We start from the raw sequence: 22,148 nt of genomic DNA on the forward strand, positions 1-22,148 counted from the left end.
CAGAATTGACTTGGTGGCACTTCACAACACAACCTAGAGCACAACAGTCACAGTGTAAGGGAATTTGCCTACATATAACCAGAAATACACAAAATGAATCAACAAAAGCTACAATCAAAGATGTAACTCACTATGCTAGCTTTAGATGATAACAGACAGGAAATGAATTTTACTATCAGAAGGAATGAGAGGAAACAAACACGTAGTTTTATTATACTTACATTGGCCACTTTTTCAACATAAGTTTTCATCGTTTTCACAATTACTTTCCTATCCTAAGAGAAAAGATAAAGGGTTTTCAGAGAGTTAGTAGATGGTTTAGAAGGGGAGCAGCCACGCTGCGGTCCTCTGAATACACAACTGAGTTCAAAGGGTAGCATCTGCCCCAGGACAAAGCCGGCAGGAACTGGACAGGAGATGCACAGGGAGGATGTGGCACACCTGATGCTGCGTTTCCAAGATGGCAATGAGCAATGTGAAACAATGTGTCACGAGGAGAACCGATTTGCTGTAAACCTTCACCCAATTCACAAAACAAATTTTGAAAGGCAAGAAACAGTGCCTTAGCAAGTTTCAGTGTGAATTGTATTAAATTGTGCATAACTATGAAATTCTTTTATCAGATGGCATACTTGGAATTAGTGACACTAATAATTATGACACAAGTGAACCAAAAGATGACAGGATACGACAAACGTCCTCTCAGCTCTTTCATCTTAAATATGGAGCCCTCGTGCGGCACTGCATGATAATCAACCACTGGACTGATACCTCAAGGTTGGCGGTTCAAACCCACCAGCTGCTCTAGTATACTCTATACATGGGTTGCTGAGTCTAAACTGACTCGAGAGCAGTTCACATTTCCAAGTAGCTGCAAAGCCGAGTCAAATCTCCTTTCACAGTGAGAGCTGAGGGGCCTCTTCTAAGCTCTCTTCCATGTACAGTAGGGCCCAGAATAGGGAAGGCATCCAACATATGTGTCCCTATCAAATGTGTGCTCACCGACAAAAGCAGGCCTGTGCAAGTGTCTTCTGGACGATTCACAGTGACGAGATGACTGTCATTCTGTGAAACTTCCGATGTCTGGATTTTTATCATCTTCCTCAAAGAACTGAGTACCCACATCCTCCCCCAGTAGCATCTGTTACTCGAGGCAGCCCACGACTCATGGCTACTCCGTGCACAAGAGAACAAAATGCACCCCAGTCCGGCACCACTAGGGTGCTGTGAGCTATGGGGTTACACTGGACAGTGATCGGGTGGTAAATATCCAGGACTTTCTTCCTTGCCGTTCTTTGTCTGGAAGTTGAACTGACAAAGGGGTTGGCGGTGGATGTGTGTGAGGTGATCTGGCTGAGAATTGAACCTGGGTCTCCCCACGTAGGTGAGGACTGCGTGAGCCTGTCAGGCATCCACACACACACATACACGCACACACGCTGTGTTCACTAGCGGGGCGGATCCCTTATCAGACCTTTAGGGAAAGCTCCAGGTCGTTACCAGGGCAGAGGGGAACCCGAGGTCCCGGGGCCTGGCCCTGCCCGCCCCACACAGGGGTCAAGCTCTCATACCTTGGGGGTGCCGTGCCAGAGACAGTGCATGGCCACGCGTGCACCGTCGTGTGTGTGCGCCAGGTACACCACCGCTTCTCGGATGGCTTCGATCATTTCCTAGGGGACAAAGGTGCTAACGATCAGCCCTTTCATCCATCCGCCCGTTCCCTGGGGGCACAGGGGCTGTGCACAGAAAACACGAAAGACAGCAAAGATAGCCAACAACGCAATCCTGATTTTGTAGGCTGCCACACTGAAACGCTTTTATCTAGAAATAAGTTTTTGTCACTTAGGGCAGCAGGGAATGGCTATGAACAAAGCCCCTGAGTTTTACCCAAGTCTGTTTATAAAAAAGAGTATCACTTGTCTGTTTCCACTTGTTTGTCAGTTGATCACACTGTGACGGTTTGTATTTTATTGTGAAGCTGGAAGCGGTACCCTTGGCATTTCAAACCCCAGCACGGTCACTCACAGGCAGATTTCAGCTCGGCTTCGAGACTAAGGCAGACCACTGCTGAAGGCTTAGCAGCTGAAAACCTTATGAGGAGTGGAGAACAGTGTCCTATAAAGTGCCGGCAGATGAGCCCCTCAGGCGGGAAGGGACTAAGACACGACTGGGAAGAGCTGCTCCTCGGAGCAGAGCCGACCTGAGTGGCACGGATGGAGAAAAGCTTCCCGATCTTCATTTGTGGATAGAGCACGATGCAAAATGAAGAAACGGCTACAAACACCCATTAATAATCTGAACACGGAAGGTACGAAGTATGAATCTAGGAATACTGGAAACTGTCAAAAATGAAATGCACAAGGATTGCTATCCTAAGCATCCGTGAACTGAAACGGACTGGGACCAGCCATTTTGATTGAGACGATCCTAAGGCCTACTGTGCTAGAAATGACAAATTGACAAGAAATGGCCTTCTATTCATGACCCAAAAGAACAGCTCAACACCTTGAGGTGCAATGCTCTCTGGGATAGGACAGTAACCATTTGCCTATGTTGTTGTTATGTGCCATCGAGTCGGTTCCGACCCATAGCGACCCTGTATAAGGTTTCCGAGGGTGTAAATCTTTACGGGAGTAGAAAACCTCATCTTTCTCCCGCGGAGCAGCTGGTAGTTTCGAACCGCTGACCTTAAGGTTCGCAGCCCGATTCGTAACCACTACGCTACCATTTGCCTATAAGACCAGTTAATACTTCTTGTTATTGTTGTGAAGTGCCGTCGAGTTGATTCCAACCCATAGCAACCCTGTATAGGTTTCCAAAGAGCAGCTGTTGAGCTTGAACCACCAACCTTGCAGTTCAAATGACTTTGCAGTCGGACGCATTAGCCCACAGCGCCACACCAGGACTCCAGTTTGAATACTAGAACTGTTACACTGGATAGTAGTTAATACTACTAGTATTCAAATGTATGCATCCACCACTAAGGTCAAAGGTAAAGATTTGATCAATTTCTGCACTATGAAACTGATGAAAAATGCTATCAAGATACAGTGATAATTAATAACTGGGATTGGGAAGCAAAAGCTGCAAGATGGGTCAGTGGATGGAAAGGATGGCGCTGGTGCTAGAAATGGGGCCGGAGGTCACCAGACAATTTTGGAAGACCAATGACTTACTCACTGGCAACTACTGACATGGACCTCACCAGATGGAACACACAGGAAACAAACGGACTCCATCTATGGTACGATACACTGAAGCAGCGTGACATCACTGACCAAAACAAGGCAAGGGCAGACCTGGAATGAGCATCAAATGCTCATAGGCAAGTTCAGGCTGAAAGTGAAAATTTTAGAACAAGTTCACGAGAGCTAAGGTGTGTCTATGAATACAACCTGACTGAATTTGGAGACCATCTGAAGAACAGATTAGATGCATGAACACCAATGACCGAAAACTAGAAGAGTTGTGGGATGACATCAAAAACATCAGACATGAAGAAACCAAAAGATTCTTTAAAAAAAGAGGACAGGAACGAAAAGATTAAAATGGTTGTTAGAAGAGACTCTGAAACTAGCTACTGACTTCAGAGTAAAGTGAATGGAAGAAATAAACAAAAGAGATGAACGGAAGATTTCAAAGGATGGCTTGAGTACATAAAAGAGAGAAAGTATTATAATGAAATATGCGGAGACCTGGATTTAGAACACCAATGGGGAAGAACACACTCAGCGTTCCTCAAGGTGAAAGAGCTGAAGAAAAAAATTCAGGACTTAAGTTGCAATACTGAAACATTCTCTGGATAAAATACTGACTGTCACAGGATGCACCGGAAGACGGAAGGAATAATCATTCTGCGGACAAGAACTGGCCAACAGGACACTTTTCAGGAGGCAGCATATGATCAAACACTGATGGTACTGAAGGAAGAAGGTCAAAGTGCACCGAAAGACTGCACTGGCCGAACACCAAGTGAAATGTCTCAACAAACAGATGCATAGCAAGAAATGCCCGCTTGTCGATGCCAAAACATGTGTACGAGAGTTACACCTGGAAGAGGTCTGTGTTTGGCCCATGCCAAAGAAAGGTGACTCAATGGAATGCAGAAATTGTCAAGCAATATCATTAAGATTACATGCAAGTAAAATCTTGAAGACCATTCAAAATGTTCACCACAGTACATCAACAGGATGCTGCCAGAAACTCAAGGCAGATCCAGAAAGGACTTGGCCCGAGGGTGGCTTAGTTATCTACTGCTGCTATAGCAGACATCCCAGTGGATGGCTTTAACACCAGAAACCTGCCCTCTCAGTAAGGACGCTGTTGCTGCTGTTGTGAGGTCAGAGTTTACATCACAAATGAAGGGTAATTTATCACATCGGATTACATCTTGGGGGATGCTACTGAGAACATGGCCTTGCCAGTTGACACATAAAAGGGGCTCCAACAGAGGTCCTTGGGACCATCAAAGGAGAAGAGTGAAGTGCGGGACCCCACCCAGAGAAGCAGTGACACCAGAGATGGAGGCAGAGACGATGACGTGGAGAGATGGAGCCGCTGGAGACTCTAGACCCAGAGAGGGAGAGGGGCTGTGTGCTGACGACTGGGGGGCAGGCTTGCAGGGCATAGTCTTTGGTTGGTTGATCATACATGGAGGGGATTGTAACCATGGCAATGAAACAATATACGATAGGATGAATGTAAAGCTAATGTTCTCCCATGTAAACTATCACATAATTCACAATAAAACATTGAAAAAATAAATAAATAAAGGGGGTGGGGCTTCAAAAAGATAGTGGAAAAATTGGATTACAAGGGAATGGGTTTTTCCTATGAGCCGGCTGAGCCATGTATTCTGGAAGACAGTTCTGAATATGTCTGTGAGTATTGTTCCTGCTTTGAGGTGCCGTCGGGTTGGTACCGATTCACAGCGACAGTATACATAATTTGCCTTCACTCCTGGTTCTGAATCCTTGTATCATACAGGGGAGGCTGGAGGCTTCAAAAAGTTCATAGAAAAATGGAATGAAAAGATCATGGGATTTCCCCACAGACTTTCTGACGCCCCCTCGCATGACAAGTTTATTTTCACAAAGCTACCTCCCCTTGACAATTTAACACCAACCTTTGTGTTGGATTTGAACTCCACGAATGTGGAGTATTCCTGACACTTAGCTCATGTTTAGGCTGCATTAGAGGCTACTCCACTAGATGACAAAATATAAACTTAAGGGGTTAATTTTAACCCCCAACTCAACAGAACCCTCTGCTGTCAAAAAGAACCCATTCTGATTCAGTGGCCCTGCAGGGTAGAGCAGAACGACCCCAAGGGGTTATCAAGGCTGCGACCCTTAGGGAAGCAGATCATCTCTCTCTGAGCGGACAGTAGCTTCACACTACACCACAGCACTTCAGTCACTGCGCCACAAGGGCTCCAAATTTTAATTGAGTGGATTAAAAATTCATACATCAGCATCCAAGAAAAACTAAGGCCAACCCATTTTCCTGGTAAAACCCAGCTAGAACTGGTAGATGGTTCGAAGGCGTTTCAGAGGGCCACACTGTACTGAAAGTTCCACCTTTCTGCTTGGCCCGCCCTCCATGCTTCTGTTCAGACCGTAAAAGCCAGTGCTTACCGATCTCAGTTTTGGGGGTGCGTAGGTAAAGAAGTCCAAGAACACTTTATGTACCAATGAGTGCTTGATCACAGATTCCCTGGAGAGACAGAAACAGGGAGAAGGTGACATCGGAGACTGGAGTAATCCAGATGCGTGTCCCCCGCCCCCCCCCCACACACACCCCGGGAGTCCCACAAAAACATGAGAGAGAGAAATGGCTTCACGTCAGGTCCTTGCTGGGAGGACAGATGGTGTCTGTGAGCAATCTAACACTCTCTTGTCTTATAGGCAGAGAGTCATTTTGTGCCATTTACCATCAATACCAAGGAGCTCTGGTAGCGTAGTGGTTACGAATTGGGCTGCAAACCGCACGGTCAGCAGTTCGAAACTACCAGCTGTTCCGCGGGAGAAAGATGAGGCTTTCTGCTCCCGTAAAGATTTACAGCCTCGAAAACCCTGTACAGGGTCGCTATGGGTCAGAACCGACTCCACAGCACATAACAACAATCATCACCAAGACCTCAGTCCTGCTGTGGGGCTACAGAATCAGCACTGAACTGCTAACTGCAGGGTCAGCGGTTCAAACCCACCGGCAGCTACTTGGGAACCCTATACAGGGCCACTGTGAGTCACGATGGCATTTAATAATTACCACCACCCCAAGAGCAGAGGGACAGATTCCTGCCTTTCTCTAGGCAGCACAGACGGAAGATTCACTCAACTCCCGCACCCCCACCCCCCAGCAGGGAAGTCCAGTTTTCAGAGCCCGCTGTGCCTCACGGGGGGTGGGGGGTACTCAGTGGTTGGTTTGGGTGAAGTTGAAGTAAAGCCCCGGGCCTTTCTTCTGAGCTATTCCTGGGTGGTCTCGAACCTCCAACCTTTCAGTTAGCAGCAAGTGCATCAATTGTTTCTACTACTCTGTCCCCTTTTAAACAGTGACATTTTCCCCCAGCAATGAGTCACATGATTAGAAATTCACCCCAGGACCTGTCTCTATTCTCTCTGACATCTTTCACACAAAGCATCTGCCCCCGAAAATTACTCTCACGTCATTCAAACGTGCATGGATCAAACCACCAGCAATGGTGTTGGTGTCCAACATGTCCAGGCCCCCGCGTGTGACACCTGGCTGGATGCAGCAGACCCAGGTCACATGGAGCATCCTAGCAGACAGTAGAAACTCAGGGCACCTTTAGCATGGGAAGAGCACTGATCTAAGTGCGTTAGAAACACGAGCCCACTTACCGAAGGCCACATGCCATCACCGTTCCACCGTTACAGGTAAGGAGACTGTGATGGTGCCCAAGGTCACAGACAGAAGCTGGAGATCCCAGGACTGACCCCAGTCCATGCTTCTAAACCATTCCACGATGCCACAAACACCCAGGACCCACGCCTGGACTGACAGCCTCTACTTATAAAACTACTCAGCCTACTTGCAACCTAACATTTTATTTGGAGAAAAAGGTTTCATTGCTTAAAAAATGGTTTCGAGTGAGTGGGCATCTAAGGTGCAAACACTGGTCTCCGCCGTTCAGAACAAAGGAGAAACCAAAGCTGCGTGGAAACAGTGGGTCCAACGGACGAAGCCCCCCCTTCCCCAAGATCAATAACTAGATGATGCCAGACTACCACTGCTAACTGTTCTAAAAGGGATCACATTAGAAGGTTCTGGATAGAGTGGGAGAAAATGGGGAACAGAATGACTCAAAGTCATCAGAAAGACCCGGCTGACCGGCAAACCCTGAAGCTCTGGCCCTTGGTCACCCTTCAGGACTAGAACTGAACTCAGTCCCGCGTTCAATTCCTAGTCAGACAGTAAGTCTGCTGTGATGTTCGCTGTAGGATAAGCACTGGATAGATAAGCACACAGTTAACAGTTCAAGCCAGCTGCTCCACAGACCAAAAAAAGTTAAGGTTTCTGCTTCTGTGAAGATTTACAGCCTCAGAAACCCTACACAGGCTTCACTGTGAGTCAAAATCGGCTTGGTCTGGTTTTTGATAAGGTAAACAGGATACAAGTTCAGAAGGGTTAGGAATGGAACCGGGAACCACAGGGAGGGGAGGCAGCGGTGTAAGTGACGCTGCGGCCAATGGCACCGTCAGAGAACGCCACCTCATTTACCCCAGAGGGTCGTCTCAAACCTGCAGACTCGTACAAATATGGTAAGGAAACAACACCCCATTTTATCTAAAAAATTCCTAGTTCACGAGCCCCTTGTTAAAGAAAAACAAAGAAACAAAAACTCGACCCCCTTACTTCTGGGCCATGGGCATCAGAATCTGTTTCATTTCGTCCATTATCAGCTCCAGTTTGGTGGGCTGTGCCTCCAGGACTCTGTCCAGGGTGGGGTGGTCTGGTGACTGCAAAGAGAAGAATCAACCCCTCCAAATCCAATCCAGCTCCTTCACTGGGCCCACCAGCTGCCAGAGGCCCACTAGGACTCCTGACGGTCCTGTGGGTGTCACAGTCGGAGACTTGTCACGCCTTTCTTCCAACCACTATGTTTGTACCACCAGGGGCACTGCTTCAATGTTAGAATGAAGACAATCAATTACGGTTCATTCCCGTGTCCACGTGAACAGATGCCCAGCTGTGTCCCCTCCGCAGCCACTTCTGATGGTCAGTCTCAGTCTGCACATCTACCAAGCCATCAGGCTAAAATCTGACCCAATGACCCAGCCAACAACTGACCACAAACTCCGGTCACCAAGTGACTTCCAACCACCTGGGTGACCAGGGAGGGAGTGTTACAGACAGAATGCCAAGCCCACCAGGGGGATGGAACCGAACACAAGCAACCCCTCAGGGAAGCCCAGGCACTGATGGCCCCAGCTTGGAAACAGGTCGGCCTGCCGTCCCTTTCTCAGACACAGTCTCCTCCCTGTCACCTCTGGGCACAATTAGGAGAGTGCAATGTACACGTGGGGCTGAGGGGACGTAACAGAGCCACCGTGCATGTCAGCAACGTTAATGTGCCGGAGGCAAACAGCCCACCGAGAGACACCATGGGATAAAGGCCTGGTGACCCACTTGAACACATCAGTCCCTAAAACCACACGGAGCGCAGTTCACTGACACACAGCGCTGCCAGGAGTGAGGGTTAACTCCAGAACACAGAAACACACAGACAGACAGACAGACACAAAGGCTGAGAGGGAGTCCCGGAGCCATATGTGCACACAGACACACAGACAGACAGAGCACACACCAAAAGCAGGAGTTGGCCCAGAGGTGACGTCATGTGGAGAGGCTGAGAGCAAGCTCTGGGAGGCAGGGACAGGCCACTGCAGCCAAAACCACCCACAAGGATGACAGAGGTGAAGCGGTGCGTCACCTTGTAGAGTTGGAAGGTGTTCCCGTAGAGCTCCTCGGCCAGCAGGTTCCGCTGCTCCAGGATGGCCCTGTCGTTGTAGGCATACTCCACGATGGCCGAGGCCTCTGCGTGCCGAAGCAGCTTCCTGACGTGGCCCCGGAAACTGCGGATGATCTCCGCAATCTGTGGTTTGCTCCTAAACCCAGAGAGTGGGAACACCAACCCACGGCTACCAAGTTGAGTCCAACTCAGAGTGACCCTACAGGACAGGGCAGAAGTGCCCCCCAGGACCTCCAAAGCTGATGTACAGCCGACTCCACGGCACATCATCACCACCACCAAGAATGGGGAAGGCCCACACAGCCACCAAGTGCATTTTGACTCATAGGGACCTTAGAGAACAGAGCAGAATGGCCCCACAACAGCCCCTGTCCTGCCAACGGAGCAGCCCTGTTAGCACCACCCTAACTTCACGCTTGCTTCAGTGACTGTTGTTGGGCTCACACTTCATCGCAGCATTGCTACAGATCGCTAGAGCCTGCTGTGGCGCTGGGGCTAATGCGTCAGACTGCAAAGCCGGGTGAACGGCAGGGCCTGCGGTTCAAGCTCACCAGTCACTCCTCGGAAACCCTATACAGCGGCGCTATGGGTTGGAACCAACTGGATGGTACATTAGCAACAACATCCCTGTGGAGAAGCTCCACTGTGGCACCGTAGGATAAGCAATCTACTACAGGCTGCAAGCAAGGCTAGTGGTTCCAACCCACCAGGCGCCCCTCAAAAACCCTCCACGGGAACATTCTGAGTTGGAAGCAACTGGAAGGCACTTGTCAACAACCCTACTGCAGACATAATGTAACGTAACATAAAACAAGCCACTAGGCGTCTCTGAGAGATACCTGCACATGATCAATGCCCGCTCACTGCTTTAGAAACAAGGAAAAAAGGAATACCCAACCAAGACACAACTTACCCATACATGAGGAACTTCTTGACAACATTTCTGGAATATTTGGCTTTACTCAGTTCAACAAAATTCTCTGAAAAGAGAAATCAAAACCACTTGGCATTCTCACATCCGGTCTCTGAACACGGGTTGACAGAAAGGCATGATACTGGAGGGACAGACATACATGAATGAGGGGAGACTAAGGACAAGGGGCCCGCAGAGCACAGGCTGCCGGAGCTCAGCAGTGCTCACAACAAAGCCTCCGCCCTGCACGCAGCGGGTACCTCGCAGTTCTTCGAAGGCCTTGTTCCTCTGCTCCTCACTCCCGTGCTGAATATAGCACTGGATCACACGCGTGGAATCATGGGCAAAGGCAATCTGTGTGGAAAGAGTGGGGCCTGTAAACAGATGTGCTCCGAGGACTCAGGCCCCCTTCTCAGAGGCTGAGTCTTTTGGGATTCTCAGATGAAAGGAAGCTGGGTAGTGGAGGATAAAATGCAATCTGGATCACCTTGGATGAAAGATTGCCTTTGATTGCATAGAATGAGGCTGTAGCAGCATTGGATGGTTGGGTAGCTTACACACTTTACGGTGGTGGTTATGTGCCGTGGAGCTGGTTCCGACTCATAGCGACCCTGTACAGGGTTTCCAAGGCTGTAAAACTTCACGGGAGCAGAAAGCCTCATCTTTCTCCCGGGGAACAGCTGGTATTTTTGAACTGCTGATGTAGCAGTTCGCAACCTGATTCGTAACCACTACGCTACCAGAGCTCCTTACACACTTTATAGGCACAATTAAATAGTAACAGCTTTAGGGGACACAGACTGAACCACTGACAAGATTCTTCTCTGTAAACTTCAAAGTAAAACCAAGCTGTCCAGTGATGATACCCAAGGCATTTCTCAGACAGTTACCTTCCCTGAAAGGGAAACGCTTCAAGGCCCAAACCCCACTATTATGATGCTAGGATCAGAACATTGTTACACCATTAAAAATCATTACACCACGTATCTAAGAATGCCTGGCCTGCCTTAGCAACCGAGGGCGTAATGACGCTGGTTAGATGCTGCCGTCTCCTGATTCATGATCACAGGGAATGCAGCACAGACAGAAATGCCCTGCAGGCTCCCAAGGCTGTGATCCGTCGTCAGCAGACCACTAGGCCTGGCTGGCTGCGCCTGAACCACCAACTTTTCAGCTCAGCTCTGTCTGCACACACACTGGAAGCCCCAAGATGCTCCACTTCTCACATTCTTGGGGTTCCCACACACGCCCCCAGTGATGTTCCTAGAAAAGTACTCCCAATCAAATAGGACAACCCACTCCCCTGCAAATATGAAAATGAACCAGACCGCCTTTGAGGATCCATCTACTACAAAAATTGCAGGTAATCAATGGCACAAAATCATTTCAGTATGTCACCGAGCCACTCAACCTCCGAGTATCTGCTACTGGCTTTAAAATATAACCAATCAGAAGGTGGAGGAACGGTCCACCAGAGTTAGGGACTTTGGAAGAATCTTAGGGGAGATCTGCTTAGGTTACTATTGAGAAAACATTTCAAATAAAAAGGCAGGTTTTGAGAGATGGACATAAAAGCATTTGATGGCTTTTTTTTTGGCTTGCTGACTGTATATTAATGAAATACCAACACTTGAGGTCAAGTTCTTGGTTTTCAGCTCCTGCTTGAAATTAGGTTAAATTTCTTAAAAAGTGCCCAAGAATCCTACGTACATACATGGATGTGATCGCCTCCTACATTCCCCAAATAAGAGCTTTAACCCTATTTCCCCACTTGGACCCAGCAGCTGTCAGAGCCTCTTCACAGATGAAAGTGAGGGGACAAGCCGTCAGTGCCACCACTCTTGGGGCCTTGGCCAAGAAACGCAACTTCCGAGGCCTCGATGTCTCAAAGTGTAACACCAGATGGCAAAATCCCTAAGCCCTCACTGCCACCAAGTCCATTCCGACTCACAGGGCCCTAGGCCCTAGGCAGGGTTCCCAAGGCAGACAGCCTTCCTTTTCTCCCACAGAGCGGCTGGTGGATTCGAACTGCTGACCTTGCGAGTGGCAGTTCGATTTGCACTCAGGAAACAGCTGATGACTGGTTGGGTGCCGAGCTCTCAGAAAGATGTGAGTGACCGTCACTGTGGTAATCACCTCACCACGCCAACTTTCGGAGAGCATAGATTAAGCCAATGACTAAAACCACAGACAAACACGAGGCCCTCTTCACGGCTGCGGGCAGTCCGGCTCCTCACTACGAAACCTCTAGTCACCCACAGAGAGTGCTCAGTGCCACGGCTGACCAGCCAGCCGCATACACGCCACACTCACCGTCTTGATTTTCCCTTGAATCAACTTCTGCAGGTCTCTCATTAGCTTCACTCTCTTTTCTTTGTCACAGTCTTTTCTAAAAAAAAGAAAAAGGCGGAAAAAACATGAGCTGACCCGAAGAAATTACTTAAACATGCAAGACTATCCATGTTCATCATGGCTTTCTCTCCATGACGACAGCAAACCTGACGTCAGAACTGAGAAGCCAGAGAAAATGGAAACTCCTCTTGGTATCTGTGGCTTTATGCGTCAGTCTAACTCCTAATAGCCCGAAGCTGAGGAGTCCATGACAAACAGGGCTAACTCCTAACAGCCCGAACCTGGAGTCCATGACAAACAGGGCTAACTCCTAACAGCCGGAACCTGGAGTCCATGACAAACAGGGCTAACTCCTAACAGCCCGAACCTGGAGTCCATGACAAACAGGATAGCAGACTCTTACAAGCAGCTCAAAGCCTACAGGCTAAGACACGGTCCATTTTCTCAAGTCTCAGAGAGGATGCCAAACCACTCATACTATACTAAACATGCGACATTACCTTAATGATCCCACATACTCTACGGTGGAGAAATGCCCACACCCTACCCTTCCAGGGGGTGTGATGTGTACCCCCCCAAATCAGCAGGCGTTGGATCACTAATTCCACACACCCCACTGTTCAAGAGCACTGGCCCTTCTCCATCATACCAAGAGCACAGATAAAGCGTTACCTCCTCAACAGCTCCCAGATCTGCTTGGCCCGGACCACGACGTCATAGTTGGTTTTGTCACTGAGCTGCCGGCTCTGTTTTAGCTCTTTTTTCTTCTTCTTGAAATCGTCCCATTTAGGTTTCTTGGCGGCAGATTCTGATGATTCCAGAAATCAATTTCAACATTTAGAGTAACCCAGAAAGACAAATACAAATTCAGCCCATCACAAATCAGGATCAATCCTTGTGGTGGAAGCTACGGGGGTATCCCTCACGACCTTCACCTGTATTTCACTTCCTGAGCAGTGGGGACATCTTCAGTTTGAACAAAACCAATCGTTCATCCGTTTGATTAACAGAAATGCTCATTAAGGGAAAAAAGGATTATAATTCTTTATAAAGACAATTTAAATTTTTAAGTGTATTGTTTATTGATAAGATACAATTCTACTTTAGGGAGTGTATGATCACTGAGCTTTCAGGATAGCCAGTTCTTTAGGAAAATTTGGTGTAAACTGAGCAGGAAAACCAATTTCCAGTTCACTATTTGGAATGCACCCAATCATTACATTCTTAGGGCCACCCTAAAAAGTGGACACTTGTCACCCCCTTCTCCAGTCTGGGGGTCTTGCTGTAGCACTGTGGGATAAAGCCCTGGACCACAGAGTCCTCTGAACCACAAGGCTGGTGGTTCAAACTCACCAACCACTCCTTGGAAACCCTGTAAGGTTTGCTGTGCATCAGAACTAACTCGAAAGCAATTAACAACAACCTTCCAATCTGGGGAAGCAAATACACCAAGCAGTTAGTCCCTATGTCTAAGAGCCAGGACCCGAACCCCAAGATGGCCTTCTGAATCCTGTGTTCTGCAACTTCTCCCGTATGAAAACACAGAGGCAAAATTTTCACAACGCTGAAGAGAGTGCAATGCTGCATGTGTACCTTTCTGTCCTCAAAACTCTGAGTGAAACAAACCAACTGAACCAAACAGCCCAATGACGTCAAACAAAACGTAACTTTAACAAGAGCGGTATCTGTTATAAGAGCAGCTTTTCAGAGTGATTGGTTATCTCCAAACATCCCTCATTCTTTGGTTAAAAGGGGGTGCTAAAAAAAGTCTGTGGGAAAATGCCATTCTCTTTTCATTTCATTTTCCCACCAACTCTCCCCCCATGCCCGTCCTCTGGCAGCCCCTCCTGAGGCAACAGGAGTAAAGAATGCCCCCTGGCAAAGGCCTCTGTGGGGACAGGCCATGTTGAAGAACAATAGCCACTGACCTGCAGCCTAGCCCAGAAAGCAGCGCTCTGAAGGTGAAAGGGCTCACCGAGCAGCGGGACCAAGAGGCCCGTGGTTCCTTTCAATGCCAAGGATGAGTCAGGCCCGCCGGCTCAGCTGCCAGCTGCTAAGGACCAGAGAAAGTGGCCTGGTGGCTCAGTGATTAAGCATCCAGCCTCTGACCGAAAGCTGCTCGGCTTTGAAGGATGTGGCCGTCTGCTTCCCTCAGTTAGATTCTCAGCCAAGCACACACTGTCCGACCCTCAGGGTCACTGGGAGTCTGAATCAAATCAACATATGAGTTGATTTTCAGTGGCACAATGGTTAACTGCTTGGTTGCTCTCCAAAACGTGGGTGGTTTGAATCCACCCAGCTCCTCCATGAAGACCTGGCTATTTGCTCCTTTAAGATTATCACCTAAAACATCCCTATGGGGAACTTATCCTCTGTCACATGGAGGCGCTGCGAGTTGATGGTACATAAGAGTGTACATGAGAGGTGGGGATTGATGGCGGCTAGGGTGGAGGTGCAGTGAAGTTCGCCATCAGCCATACCACAGAATACCAGGCAAAGCAGATCCAGGGCAGACCTCCAAAACTCGGAACCACAGAGATAGGAATATTTTAAAGGATTGAAGGCTTATAGCTAGTGGAACTTTTAGCAAAAGTGAGAAATCGCATACTTTTGCCGACAACTTGGGCGAAACCAAATGGCAAGACCAAGCAGGGGAGCAGACCCACCATGGAAAACACCGCGAGAACCTCAGAGCAAAGGTGGACAATACACTTTGTCGGCTTTGCTTTCTTCTGATTTTCTTATTTTTGGGTATCTCTTCATTGGGCGCCCCCCAGCTATTTGCATACCTCCATTCTGGTAACTAGAGGGGTTGGGGGGTGCCTGAGCGAGTGGACACCCCCCACCCTCACCACTGGTGGGTTCTTCTGCCACACATGTGCAGATACACTAAGCTCAAGAGGTGGCCCTGAACTGGTTTTTTGTTGTTGTTTTTCTTAAATACGGGAAACGCCAGGACAGGGGTGTAGACAGAGAAAGAGAGTTTAAAAACAGAAAATTATATCAAATCCTCAGGTACAGCACAACAACAGTGGCATCTTGAAATTTCTCAGGCAGCTTTGAAAGCAAAAAGCTGAACAGAGGACATTAAAGTCAGACTCATATTGGTGGCTGGCTGTGTGCTGGGGAGATGGTTCCGACTCATAGTGAGCCTGTGCAGGGTTTTCGAGCCCATGGATCTCTGCAAGAGCAGAACGCCTCATCTTTCTCTTGTAGAGCGGCTGGTGGTTTCGAATTGCGGTTTGCAGCCCAATTCATAACCACTGCACTACCAGAGCTACAGATTTTTTTTTTTCCCTCTCGTCTGTCCCTCTTCTCCCTTTTCTGCGATTATAGACTACAGTATTCACTCTAGTTTTGTTTTGTTGTTTTTTGGTGTTTTCTTTTTGCTGGAGCTGTTTTGCTGTTTTATGCTCCCTCTTCTACCTCTGGTGGACCCTATATTACCCAAGAAGAGTCAGCAACTGCTGCCATATACTCAAGCTACAATCACACTCTATAAAACACCAAAACAAAAGCAAGAACCAATACCAACTGCCATATACCAGGGAAACAGACAACACCTGTGAAAGTTACTCTGAGTTAAGCAATAAGAAGAGTGAAAAGGGAAGCCCACATCCTGATCACATCAACCTGGAAGCAATCAGAAAGCATAAAAAATACCAAAACACATACTCAATTAAATATTAAGGCCACAGATTAACACTAAACATGTCCAAGAAGCAAAAGCAGATGATCATATCAGCACATGTCCAGAAACAAGATAAAATGTCTGAGGCAAATGACCTAGAGGTAGACCTGGAATCCATTCTGGAAAAAGGGCAGGCCCTGGAAATGCCTGAGAAGGAATTCATAAACATAATTATAAAATGTTTCAAAACACTTTACAATGGAGTTGAAAAAAATAAGGAAGAAGTCAGGAAAGCACTACATGAACAATCAAGTAAGATACAGATACAGCATTGGAAACGATTCAAAACCTACAGAAACAGGTCCAAACGATCACTAATAGAATATCAGAAATAGACAATACTCTGAAAGGACAAAGGGGTAGAATAGAAGAGATGGAAGGCAAAACCAGTGAGCTGTAAGACAAATCTCTCAATACCAGTAAGATAGAAGAGCAAACAGAAAAAAAGGATAAAAAAATCTGAAGAAGGTCTAAGATTCAAGTTGGACAACATGAAATAACTTAAGAATTATCGGCATTCCAGAACAAGAAGAATCACATAAGTCCACAGAGGAAACAGCTGAAGAACTACTGGAAGAAAATTTCCCTAACATCCTGAAAAGTGAAAAGATAAACATTCAAGAAGCTCAACGAACTCCGGGAAGGATAGACCCCAAAAGAAAGTCACCGAGACATATCATAATCAAGCTCTCCAAAATCAAAGATAAGGAGACACTCCTGAAAGCAGCTAGGGAAAACAGAAGGGTCACATACAAAGGCAAGCAAGTCAGATTAAGCTCGGATCTCTCAGCAGAAACCATGTAAGCAAGAAGGCAATGGGGAGACATACATAAAGTCCTGAAAGAAAAAAAAACTGCCAACCAAGAATCCTTTATCCAGCAAAGCCAGCAATTAAATACAATGGTGTAATCAAAACAGTCCAGGATAAACAGAAGCTAAGGGATTTTGCCAAAGCCAACTCTGCACTACAAAACATCCTAAAGGGAGTTCTGTGGACTGAGAACCAACAAAAACAGACAATAACCAGAGATTGACATATGTGGCAGCACCTCCCAGAATTAAGTCGACAGAAAGAAGAGTCGAGAAAAGAACAAAACTATAAGAACAAACTCAGAGAATCTGGGAGGTCAGTCTATGATCAAAACAAGTACTATGTAGAAGAAGGTAAACATGTAGGAACAGAGATCCAGATAGTGAGAAGCTCAGGTCGATTACAAGATAAAATAGACTGCAGTAACTGGAGAGAAAAGTTAACGGACTATAAGGCAACCCCAAAGAAACTTAACACGTCACAATACACCAAGAGAATGAAAATCCAAGAACAAGGAAACATTAAAACTATGAGGAAACTCACAAGAAAGAACACAAAAAGCATGAACTCAACAAAGGAAGACACACAGACCAAAGAAAGCAGCAACACCACAAAAAAACAAACATAATGGTAGCAACTAATCCATACTTATCAATTATTACATTGAACGTAAATGGATTAAATGCACCTGTTACATGATGAAGAGTGGCAGAATGGATAAGAAAACAAGATCCTTCAATATGCTCTCTGCAAGAGACACATCTCACACAGAGACAAAAACAGATTAAAAGTCAAAGGATAGGAAAAATATATACCAAACTAATTGCAATAAAAAATGAACAGGAGTGGCAGTACTAATCTCTGATAAAATCAACTTTAAAGCAAAAACCAGCATAATAGATAAAAATGGACATTATCTCATGATAAAGGGAAAACTGAACAAGATGAAATAACCATAATAAATATCTATGCTCCCAATGAAAGAGCTCCAAGATATATAAAGCAAACTCTAATAGATTTGAAGAAAGAAATAGATGAATCTACAATAATAGTGGGTGATTTTAATACATCGCTTCCAAAAATGGATAGAACACACTCTGATTGGTGACCACATTCATCACCAATAAGGGGAAGTGAGGGAAAAACAGCAATAAAGCTGCAAGCTAAGCCCTACAACGTTTAATAGACTCCTGTGAACCTGGGTAGAGACCTGGTTGGCCAGCAGTGTGGCAAGACCTGGGGACTCTTGGGCCCAGAGTCAGTGACATAGCCACAGAGCACTAGACTGGAGAGTGAAGCATCCAGCTGATAAGAAGAGAGGGCATATGCACAAGAACACCCACACTTGCAGATAATACCCACTTGACCTGGTTTCAATGACTGGATGATAAGAGCTCACCAGAAGTAAGAAGAGGAAAATAAGAGTAAACTAATACAATTTGATGAAAACTTGACCAACACCTATGGATGCAGTAGCTCAAAAGAGGGAACAAATCTTTACAGCAAGGACCATTCCCAACCCCCCACCCCATACACAGAATAGACAGGGATGGGCAACTTGGACACTGGCTACCCAAAATGGGAGGCTTCAAAGGCAAGAAGTGACTGGCTTACAAGTTTTTAAGACGGAATCTACATCCAGAGGGCGTGGAGGAAGGTAGAATCTCCACTGAGTAGTATCCAATCTGTCTAGGCGGGGCTGATGAAAGGAAATGTGAATAGGTCTCTTGTGATACAATAGTGAATAATTGTTATCAGGACTGATTGTGAGGGTTAGAAATGTAAAGGTAGATGTTTTGTAGCAAGAAGGGGAGTGACTGACTTTTCAGTCTAGGAGTGGAGGTCCCTGGGACCCATCAAGGGAGACAAGTGGACAGCAGGACCCTACCCAGAGAAGCAGTGACCCCTGATATGGAGGCAGAGACGATGACCTGGAGAGATGTGTGGCTGGGGACTTTAGACACAGTGAGGGAGAGGGACTGTGTGCTGAGGACCAGGGGCGGGGGCAGGCTTGCAGGGTGTATCCTTTGGTTGGTTGATGATACATGGAGGGGATTGTAACCATGGCAATGAAATGATATACAATAGGATGAATGTAAAACTAATGTTCTCCCATGTAAACCATCACATAATTCATAATAGAAACATTTTTTAAAAAGTGTGCGTGAGTACGTAGTGACACAGCTGAGCCTAGGAAACCCTCTGGGGCAGTTCTCCTCCGTCACACGGGGCCGCTGTGAGTGGATGACATATAAGAGTATACACGAGTATGTAGTGATACCATAGATGACAGCCTAGGAAACCCACGAGGCCGTTTTACTCTGTCACACGGGGTTGCTATGAATAGAATTTGATTCCATGCTACCTCACCACCACAACTACGCCCATTAGTTGGGGTAGCGTAGTGGTTACGAATCGGGCTGCTAACCTCAGGGTCAGCAGTTCAAAACTACCAGTTGTTCCACGGGAGAAAGATGAGGCTTTCTGCTCTCGTAAAGATTTACAGACTCGGAAACCCTATGCAGGGTTGCCACGAGTCGGAATCGACTCCACGGCACTTAACAACAACAACAACAACAACTACTACTACTCTTACTGGTTATCCTGGACTGAACTGTGTCTCCCCAAAATTGGGTCAACTTGGCTAAGCCACAATTTTCAGTGCCTAGCCAGTGCACAGTTTGACAGTTTTGTGAAGATGCCCATGGTGGACTGGATGCCATCAGCCAGTGCCCTGGCAGGATTTCAGGCTGGGATGCAGAGCCCTTACTCAACCCTGAACAGACGTGAGGGGGCTTCCCTGGGGTGTGGCCTGCATCATCTCTTATCTTACAGTAAGCAGGGGAACACAGAAAGGAGCAGAGAGACCCCAAGCAAGAAGAGCTGGGATTTGGATCCTTTGGAACCAGGATCCCTAAAGCTAAGAACCCCCTAGACCCAGGGGAAGACTGATGCCAAGACACATGGAGAGCTTCAGGGAAGATCGGGCCCATACATGCTAATGAGCCGACCAAGAGACCAAGCTAGCCCCTAGAGCTGGCATATACATGCTAATGAGCTGACCGAGAGACCAAGCTAGCCTCTATAGCTGGCCCATACATGCTAATGAGCCGACTGAGAGACCAAGCCAGCCCCTAGAACTGGCACCCTGAGTTCGGACTGCTAGCCCCTCAGCTGTGAGAAAATCCACTCTAGGATTTGTTACAGTAACGCCTGATAACTAAGACAATGGTTGTTACATTTTTGTTACTGTTGCTCGTGTTTAGCCCACCTCCTAGCACAGCAAGTAAGTGCTGAATGAATGAATCCTAACCTACTGACTGTTTCACCAATGCTCCGCAGTATTAGAGCTCAGCTTCATCCAGGGCTAATTCAGGAAGGCTCTAGGAAGTAACAAACTCCAGATTTTGATTTCTGCTGCTATTGCACCAACGTGCTCCCGCCTCCTTCCCACCTAGAAGAACAAGACTGAGAGATCCCCACTGACTGTAAAGTATCCCGAGTCCCCACAGTTCGGGCAGGAGTTCAGGCTGGGCAGCAGCTCCGGGGACCTCCCGACGGGACCAGAGCTTACCATCACTTTGGCTGTCTGGCTGGAACCTTCTCTTCTTGCTGAATTTATTGGGCTGCTGGAACTTGCCCTTTGCTGCTTTGTCCCCTTGCTGCTTACTCTTGAACTGTTTCACAGTCTTCTTCCCAGGTTTTGTGGCACTTTTCCCGAAGTTCAGAGATGTGGCTTTATGTCCACCATCCTTAACAAGTTTCCTTGGGAACGTCTTTGAAGAATCAGAACCTAGTGATGAAAACAAGTGATTAATTCAATGGCCCGGGGCAGACCTCCCCTTTTTTCATTGGGTTCTGTTCCTTACACATGTTTTTTACTGAGCTATACTCTGTGTTATTCTCAAGCATGGAGTCCTAGGGTGGCACTGTGGGTTAATGCACTGGACTGCATAGTTGGTTTGAACCGCAAGGTTGGCAGGTCAAGCTCACCAGCCGCTCCTCAAAAATCCTATACAGGGTTGCTAGGGTCAAAACTGACTCGATGGCACTTACTAACAATAAACTCTCAAATATACACTTACCTTGTTAAACAGCAGGACTTAAAGTCAAAACAGAATGAAACCAAAACTCATTCCCTGATTATAAAATAGTAACAGAAGTCCATTAAAGAAACCCTAGAAAGTAGAGCTGCACGATAAAAAACTACCCATAATTCTACCACCTGGTCAAATGAGAGCCACTGGTGACTTTAAAAATGTCCTGGAAAATAGACTAAAAAGGTCATGAAGTTTGCCGCCCACAAACTTTAGGAAAAGGCTCCTCATATTTGATATAATTCTCCAGTTTTTAAAAAATAGTAGGGCTAATACTTACCCTCTCGATTCCTATTGTAACGACTGCAGCTCCTTAAGGTCGTCAAACCTACTTTTCCTAACATAGAAGGACTGGAAGACTGAAACCAACACTGCTCAAGTTGACCACGGTGTTACGTTCAACTCCGTTTGGCCAATAAGATGTGCACAGTGCCATCTAACCAATGAGATGAGCGTCAAGCCAGAAAACAAGGCCTCTGCTGCCGAGTCAACTCTGACTGGCCCGTTCGCTCAGTTACAAGCCCCCTGCCTTTTCTATTTCGTCACACTGACGCCTAACCGAACAATAAAGACACCGCAACCATACCCCCTGGCCCGAGAGGTACTGGCATGACCAGAGCTACGACCAATTCTGGAATGTCCAACGTTAAAACAAAGGGTGTGAGATAGATTCGGGATCTTCCTTGAGTATCATGCATCCCACTTCCTACTGGGTCTGGCAATTTCTCAGATGTTTTCAATTTCACAAGAAACCTGCCCATCCATATGCACGAACATTCACCCTTCCCAGTATTTCCATTCAAATCCTGGCCCACAAGTATAGACTGAAGTCGGCTTCCTGCCCCGTCATCCATCACCTATCCCCACTCTAATCACAATGGTCAAAAACAACTGCGTGGTGACGTGTGTTTGGGTTTGGCTGTCTTACCACCGCTCTTGGGAAGTCTGGGTTTTCCATGTGAGGTCTCTGTGCCTTTTCCCAGGAATTTCTTTTTCCCTTTGACTTCCATCACAGCAACTCTGGAAAAGAAAAACACAAAGGATCCGTGAAGTGCGCATCACACACGAGCCCTGAAATGATGCCACCATCGTTGTCCTTCACTTAGCAGGTGGCACTCGGGTACCACACAAGCCCAGTCATTACACAATCACTGCTGTAAGATTTTAGAAGTGGTTGCTGTTGGTAAATGCAATGAAATCGGTTCCAACACCCGGTGACCCTGTATAGGGCTTCCAAGGAGTGCCTGGTGGGCTTGAACCGCCGAGCGTGCGGTTTATCTTACAGTACC

The 22,148-nt window shown here is 47.0% G+C and overlaps 1 protein-coding gene across 1 annotated transcript in view; it reads right to left on the reverse strand.

Annotated features, from left to right (window-relative positions):
• KIAA0020 (KIAA0020 ortholog) overlaps positions 1–21,869 on the reverse strand; it is a 45,573-nt gene extending 23,704 nt beyond the window's left edge. The window contains exons 1-11 of the mRNA XM_006863835.1: positions 21,788–21,869; positions 20,337–20,555; positions 12,933–13,068; positions 12,222–12,297; positions 10,169–10,262; positions 9,909–9,975; positions 8,957–9,131; positions 7,879–7,982; positions 5,637–5,715; positions 1,572–1,670; positions 222–275 (exon numbers count right to left, since the gene is read on the reverse strand). Coding sequence (XP_006863897.1) covers positions 222–275; positions 1,572–1,670; positions 5,637–5,715; positions 7,879–7,982; positions 8,957–9,131; positions 9,909–9,975; positions 10,169–10,262; positions 12,222–12,297; positions 12,933–13,068; positions 20,337–20,555; positions 21,788–21,869 — 1,185 coding nt within the window. The remainder of the gene's footprint in view (positions 1–221; positions 276–1,571; positions 1,671–5,636; positions 5,716–7,878; positions 7,983–8,956; positions 9,132–9,908; positions 9,976–10,168; positions 10,263–12,221; positions 12,298–12,932; positions 13,069–20,336; positions 20,556–21,787) is intronic.
• Between the last annotated feature and the right edge of the window lie 279 nt (positions 21,870–22,148).

This window comes from Chrysochloris asiatica, unplaced genomic scaffold (genome assembly GCF_000296735.1).
Source record: "Chrysochloris asiatica unplaced genomic scaffold, ChrAsi1.0 scaffold00056, whole genome shotgun sequence".
Lineage (NCBI taxonomy): Eukaryota > Metazoa > Chordata > Mammalia > Afrosoricida > Chrysochloridae > Chrysochloris > Chrysochloris asiatica.